Here is a 7,465-nt window from a genome sequence, read left to right as displayed (position 1 = left end):
AGCTTACGTGAGACAAGATGGAATAGGGCTACCATTGGCTTCTGATTAAAATATTAAGATCTGCCATTTTCCAGAGAAACGGGTGCTACCGTGGCTAAGCAGTAGGCCTCCTTGCCTCATGGATCACTTTTTGTTTGCTTCCTCCATGGCTGCCATGCTCATCTGCTTTATTTTGGTATTGAATTTAAGTGAATTCAAGCACAGGACCTTTTGGACTTAATCCTCCTATGTTTAATAAAATGATTATTTTAGTCCTTTCAGCATCTGCAAAGTTAGGGGATATCCTGCATTTCTAAGATGCTAAAACAGAAGCACCGAAGGTTCTCAAGTAGTGTTGTGCCCAAATGACTTGCAATAAAGTATATCTGATTGGGTCTTCTGACTTGTTGCTTAAAAGCAGCTAAGGAAGGTGGAATGGGTGGACTCTAAACATTATTAAAAGCAGCAATATTTGGAGGATTCTTATGGACAAGCTGCTTTGATCAAAAGCCAGTTCGGCTTCACCCAAGCTACTTCTAAGAATTAAGAAGTCCTGTGGAACCACTCACAAATCTTTAATAAAAATTATTAAAAATACAAACAAGCAAACAATTTGTGTTTGATTTGCAGCTTTTTAAATAAAAAAATGCATCTGATCTCTTCAGTCTCTTGCTTATGTGATTCTGCTCTTGGCAAGTAACTTATCTCAGCCTTTTAATATGATACGGCCGGGCAGACAGGTTTGGCAGGACGTTTTTCTCTCTCCAGGCATCATATGTTACGAAAAGATAGATGTCACAATGAGACAGGAGGGCATTGAAAGACACTTTTCTTTGGAATACATCATCATCAGCGTCATCATCATTTTATTTGTATGCCGCCTTTCCACAGTTAAAACAATGTTCAAGGCGGCTTACAATATGAAAAGATACATAATTACAACAGCGAAGTAGTTATTAAAAAACACACATTAAAAACTACATAATGTGATAAGAATGTTGAGGTCTTAGATATATATTAAAGGTAAAGGTACCCCTGCCCGTACGGGCCAGTCTTGACAGACTCTGGGGTTGTGCGCCCATCTCACTTAAGAGGCCAGGGGCCAGCGCTGTCCGGAGACACTTCCGGGTCACATGGCCAGTGTGACATCGCTGCTCTGGCGAGCCAGAGCTGCACACGGAAACGCCGTTTACCTTCCCGCTGGTAAGTGGTCCCTATTTATCTACTTGCACCCGGAGGTGCTTTCGAACTGCTAGGTTGGCAGGCGCTGGGACCGAGCAGCGGGAGCGCACCCCGCCGCAGGGATTCGAACCGCCGACCTTTCGATCAGCAAGTCCTAGGCGCTGAGGCTTTAACCCACAGCGCCACCTGTGTCCCCCAGATATATATTAAATGTTTATAAATGTACCAACCAAGCACGTACATAGATCAGCACAGGAAGACCGACCTGAAACCATTTTTTATTCCCAAACTGACCAAATGTTTCCTCTGCAAAGAGGGAAGGGGGTCAGGGAGCCTTCCCATTGTCTCAGGAACTGAGTAATCAGCATTTTAATGGGTGACAGACTATCAGATAACCTGGCAGATGGGAGAAACAACATTCAAATTTCTGTTTTAAACCACCTTTTCTGTGATGTAGGTACGTGGGGGGGGGGTCTTGAGCTACACCCCTCCTGTGATATATGTATGATGTTTCTGGGGGTGGTCTTGGACTCCAAGGCAGGGAATTTAAAATGTCTATATAAGGGCAGGCACATCTTTGTTCTGGTTTTCTCCTCCTTTCCTGCGGGTGAGGGGAGCACCCTGTTGCAACAGATCAATAAAGATCAGGCTTACTAGCTGCTTTGCTTCTCAATATTCTCTGGTCGGCCTCTTTAATCTTCTCCTAACAATAGGGAACCTATGTAAGGACTCTATATGGGCTCTTGGATAAGGGAAAAAGGGCAGATTTTGTTTACAACAATAACCACATTAAAAACTACAGTTCTAATCCTTCTGCAGATTCTGCCCAAGGCCAGATCAGCCACCAGGCGACATTCCATCAATTGAGCAAGTTGGTTTGTTTTGTTGACATTATCTTGCAATTTGGTAATTTGCTTCAACACTTTCTAGCCTCCGCCCACAGATGTTTCCAGCCGGAATACGCAAGGGAGACTCCCTCTGAAAGAGGCAGAGGCAGAATAAGACAAGGCCGCCTTCCAGGAGGGGGGGAGATCCCCGCGCAACGAGCCAGGCTCCCCTTCCCTCCGTTTCCACGGAAACAGCCGCCGCCCTCTGACCCCGCGGTCACGTGGCGCCTGTCATGGCGGCCTCCTGGGCCGCGAAGGGCGGCGCTGGCGTCTCCCGGTGCCCGGGGCGCCGTCGGGTCCTGGCGGCGGCGGCCGGCCGGCTCCTGCCCCGGGGCTTCCGCACTGCAGGTGGGCGAGGAGAGAGCGGGGGTCCTCTCTCCCCAGGGCTCAGGGAAAGACTGCCGGGATGCGGGGAGGCTGGTTGCTCTTTCTTCCCTCCCCTCCCCCTTCCCCGTAAACTGCCGTGAGTCCCCATCGGGGAAAAGGCGGTGTGTCAATAAATGTACAACAACAGCACAACTTGGTCACGAAGCGAAGGGCGCCTCGGGATTTATCGGCGGTGTTTTTGGTTCCAGCGGGATCTCTCTCCCCCTGTTGTGTAACGTAACCAACGGCTCAGATTGTTCTTCGTCAGAAGTTCGATTTGGCGACCCAAACAAACTTGCTCCGAATTGGAGGAATTCAGAGGAGGATCACTCCCTCCCTTCCCCTAACCTGGTGCCCTCCAGAAGTTTGGGGGCTCTAGTCCATGCTTTAGTGTTACGCATGACGTGCCTTGTTGTTTTAAGCTATATAATAAATAATAATAATAAAATTATTTATACCTCGCCCTCCCTGGCCAGGACCGGGCTCAGGGCAGCTAACACCAACATATGTACCCTGCTTTGAGATTGAATAGTAAAAGGCAAGGCTTTAAATGCATATAAATAAATAGAATGCTGTGTGTTTTTTCCCCAGTGACCTTTCAAGCAGAAGAGGAGAACTCTGCCGCAGAAGTGTGAGTACCACAAAATGTAGCCGGGTTTAATTTTGGGGAGTGGGTTGAGTTAAACTAATCTTGGATCTTCTTTGGGCGGTTGACATATTTTGTGCTTTTGACAGCATCATCTCAATGAGAATTTGTGGTTTGAAATATTGCTTGTTAATTGTAAGTAGCGTACATAGTTAGGCTAGGTGGTTGCAAGAGTCCTAGCAGCCTAATTTCTGCAGTGGCAGAAATTTATCCAGGTGGCAGCTTCACAAATACTTGTGTGTGTTAACCAGAAATACAGGAAGCAAAACACGTGAGGTACAATTGTTTGCTTAGTTCACAGTGCAATTCTTACTGGGGTGGTGGCTCATCCTATGCTGGTCTTGCAGTTACCACTTGCTACTTGTATCATGCATTGGCAGGACCAGATGTACATCTGTCTCCCTTCACAGCTGCTATGTTGATACACACCAGTTCTAAACTTTGAACCCTTAAAACTCAATTGGCTAGAGCAGCTTTTTGCTCTGTTGAGTCTTTGGCACTTCCTGTTTGTTTCTTTTTGATATTACTAGGGACTGGCTTACCAATTCAATTCTGCCTACCTGCTGCATCCCACACCCCCTTTGCCAACCTCCTTCTGCACCTTGCCCAACCCTGCCCCCACCCACCCCCTCAAAGTCCCCAATCACTGCTGGTGGTGAAGAGGGGAATGAAGAGGAGAAAGTCATTGTCCCACCACCACTGACAGAATGCAGGCTTCCTTCTACTGGCAATGTATCACAGCAGCAGGGGAACAACAAAGACTTTCCCCTCCTATTTCTGCCAGCGGTGGGGCCACTCACTCCTTCCTCCAGCCTACTCATGACCTAGGCTTTCCTTGTCCTGTTGGGCATGCACACACCCTTGTATTTTTATTTTTATTTTATTTATACCCCACCCATCTGGCTGGGTTGCCTCAGCCACTATGGGCGGCTTCCAACACAAATCATCATCATCATCATCAAAAATTAATAGTAACAATCGGATCCTATATAAAATGTCACAATAACAATGCCAGCATGACAACAGATGAGTGCAAATATAGTATAGAAGGATGAGAATATTTGGAATTTCAACCCTAAGTCAGCTGTTAGATGTTGCTTGGTAATCTGTGCCTTTATGCAGAAACACGGGAGACTTTCAACCATACTTGTAGCTATTCAGCATCTGACAGTTATGGGAGGGTCACTGATTGAAGATATGCCTATGCTTTTTATCCTGCCTCAGAGTGAATGTGGTGTTTATAGACCGGTCTGGGAAAAGGATCCCAGTGCAAGGCAGAATTGGGGATGATGTGCTGCGCTTGGCTCAGAAACATGGCATTGAGCTAGAAGGTAGGTCTTAAGTGCCCTGCTCTATCCGGCTATGTAGCAGTCCAGTCTAGCATCCTCTTTCCAATAGTGGCTAGTTGGATGCCATTGGGGAGTCCAAATATAGCCTCTCCTGCATGCTTTGTTATCTGATATGTACTGTCTCTGCACATGGAGGTAGTATTTAGCCATTTTGGCTAATGGTATGCACAATAATGTGCAAGTATGCTTTTTTGGTAGTGCCCCAGCACTGTAAAATCCCTTCTTATTGACTTGCAACTCGTCCCATCTGTTTAGGCAAGTTCAATTGAGATTGTAAATAACTTGGGTGTTACAGAGCAGCTTCTTAATTATTCTGTGGGCTTGCCAATGTGGCTATTGTATAATGACTTGTTCCTGTCTGTTGCTTTATGAGGGCAAAGCCCTAAAATACTTAGCCAATGTTACTTGTTTTACTTTGTGTGGCAATGGGTGCTTTTTCAAGTAACCTGGTCACAGTATCAAGTTCTAGTATTATAATGGAAGGAGTAAAACTCAACCCTTCCTCCACACTGTTCATCAATGTATAAATATTACACCCTCCCTCCCCCCTATCTCTCCCCTTGTTGTATGGGGGAGGGGACTACCATATTTTTCGCTCTATAAGATGCACCCAGCTATAAGACACACCTAGTTTTTAGAGGAGGAAAACAAGAAACAAGAAAGCAACACAAAGCCTCTTGAGCAAAGAGGCAGGAGCGCTCCCGCTGTGCTCAAGAGGCTTTGCGTGGCTATCCCTGAAGCCAGGAGAGCAAGAGGGATCGCTGCACACCGATCCCTCTTGCTCTTCTGGCTTCAGTGATAGCTGCGCAGCCTGCATTCGCTCCATGAGACGCACACATATTTCCCCTTGCTTTTTAGGAGGGGAAAGTGCGTCTTATAGAGCAAAAAATACAGTAAGTCCCAACAGCTCTGGTATTTCCTCATATCAAAGGTGCCACAACTCCGTGATCATTTTGGTTGCCCTTTTCTAGTTGTATGATACACTTTTTGAGAGGCCAGGTAATTGGAATAGTGCACAGCCTGCACAGTGCCTTCTCTTGACTTGGCAGCAAAATCTCTCTCATTGTCTTTGCCTCTTACCTGCACAGGTGCCTGTGAAGCTTCCCTAGCCTGTTCCACTTGTCATGTCTATGTGAGCCATGATGTTGTAGACAAGCTCCCCCAGCCTGATGAACGGTAAGGACCACCTTACGACCATAGAATTGTAGAGTTGGAAGAGACCCTGAGGGTCATCTAGTCCAAACTCCTGCAATGCGGGAATCTTTTGCCCAATGTGGAGCTCAAACCCATGACCTCAAGATTAAGAGCCCCATGCTTTACCAATTGAGCCATCCCTTGACACTCTCCTTGTAGCAGAAATGGCCTTTCTTAGCTCCCTGCTAATGGCATTCCACAACTTCCTCAGCAGTGGCTGGGAGGGCCCTGCTGTCCAAGCCTGAAGAAACTGGCAGGTTTCTGGTGCAAAAAAAAAAAAAAAGGAGGCAGTGCCCCAGAGACAGAGAAAGACCTCTAGTGGGGTAGGAGAGCTGAACATAATGCCAAAAAAAATCGCATCGGGCAAACAATACCCCCATTGGGTTTCAGATAGTACATGGATAGAAGAGTCTAAAAAGCCTGGGACACAAATTTTCATGGCCCTCTAGTGACTATAGTGGCTCATTTACAAGAAGTAATGAAAGGAAGACCTTTCATTGCCTACAGACAGCCACCCAATCTTAAACAACTCCTCACCCACAATAATACAACAACCAGACTTAACATGGACACTGGTACCAGAGCCTGCAATAAACCCAGATGCCAACTTTGCTGCCACATACACCCGGACAACACCATTAGTGGCCCCAACAACATCATTTTGTTTCGACTACAGCAAACCAACATGGCTACCTACCTGTAACAAGACGTAATGTAGTTAGTGTTACCTTTGGAAGTGTATACTTGATTCTGACCAAACTAAGCCCCCTAAAGCACAATATATACATCAGGATGTATATTGATCAGAGGGGGAGAATGGGGATCGTTTCTTCTGGCAAATTGCACTGCTTGCACTGACGTGAACATTCCCCATAGTTCAGTGTTGAATTTCATCTAGTGACTTGATTCTTGTTTAAAATGTGTCCAGATGAACTATAATGTGGACTTGCTTGGTATTTTAGCACTGGTCATGCCAACTCTTCTTAATCTTCTTATCCACTTTGGGGATTATGGGCTGGAAGTCACTCTTCTTGTCTTCTCGTAGGGAGGAAGATATGTTAGACATGGCACCACTGCTTCAGGAGAACTCTCGCCTTGGCTGCCAGATTATCCTCGACAAAGAATTGGAAGGAGCAGAGTTCACCCTCCCCAAGATCACTAGGAACTTTTATGTGGACGGCCATGTCCCCAAACCCCACTGAGTGCCATGGAGCCAAAGGCTGGACCAATCTCCAAAGTGAGCCTGATCTCTTAAGCAGCCATCAGAGAGCAAGACAGCGATGCGATCAAAGCACGCATGATGCTTTAAAAAATAAAATTGTGTTCTATGAACAAAAGACTGAGGCAAAGAAAAGAAATGTGTATCTTCCAGAGAGCATTCTGAGTAAGGCCAGAGCTTTCTGCCTCTCTGAGCCTCTCAAGGTATTGCTTAACTGCATTCACGGCTTGAGAAGGATGTTGGGAGATGTACCTCCCCCAACCTAGAAGCACTTTCCCAAGTCCTGTGGGAAATGTTTCAAGGGGAGAAGAGGCTCCTGCCCATTAGAACCACTATTTTAAGGTGGGCACAGCAAGTACTGGCTTCATGGAAGGAAAGGGAGGGATGAGGGGAGTGGGTTACCCTCCACAAACACTTCGGTTGTGTTCTTTCTCTGTTTCTGTGTTTTCTCTTGCTGCACAAGCAAGTGCATTAATTTTCATCGGGGACTTCTTGTCTCTCACCTGCGATTTGACCGCTGAGAAGATCGGTCGGCAACATCATTCATAGCACCAAATAAGCTGAGAGGAGGAAGGCACTCGCCCCACACCTCTGGTTTTTATCAGTAAAAAAATAAAAGCAGCCTCTTACTGTTGTTCTTGCA

The 7,465-nt window shown here is 46.3% G+C and overlaps 1 protein-coding gene across 1 annotated transcript; it reads left to right on the top strand.

Moving 5' to 3' along the window:
* Positions 1-2,259: 2,259 nt before the first annotated feature.
* FDX2 (ferredoxin 2) lies at positions 2,260-7,465 on the top strand. The gene is made up of 5 exons (XM_081895073.1): positions 2,260-2,396; positions 3,006-3,045; positions 4,285-4,391; positions 5,498-5,585; positions 6,649-7,465. Exons 1-5 carry the CDS (start codon positions 2,282-2,284, stop codon positions 6,803-6,805), a joined length of 507 nt encoding a protein of 168 aa, XP_081751199.1. The 5' UTR covers positions 2,260-2,281; the 3' UTR covers positions 6,806-7,465.

Source organism: Podarcis melisellensis (genome assembly GCF_964234715.1).
Source record: "Podarcis melisellensis genome assembly, chromosome: 17".
Taxonomy (NCBI): Eukaryota; Metazoa; Chordata; class Lepidosauria; order Squamata; family Lacertidae; genus Podarcis; species Podarcis melisellensis.
The sequence above is the reverse complement of the archived record's forward strand: the minus strand, read 5'-3'. Positions and strand labels throughout refer to the sequence as shown.

What these genes read in the sequence shown, in the direction of transcription:
- FDX2 (XM_081895073.1), top strand. Translation starts at nt 2,282, where the DNA reads ATGGCGGCCTCCTGGGCCGCGAAGGGCGGCGCTGGCGTCTCCCGGTGC. An exon ending in CCGGGGCTTCCGCACTGCAG is followed by an intron (nt 2,397 to 3,005) that starts GTGGGCGAGGAG and finishes TTTTTTCCCCAG; the next exon opens with TGACCTTTCAAGCAGAAGAG. An exon ending in GAGAACTCTGCCGCAGAAGT is followed by an intron (nt 3,046 to 4,284) that starts GTGAGTACCACA and finishes ATCCTGCCTCAG; the next exon opens with AGTGAATGTGGTGTTTATAG.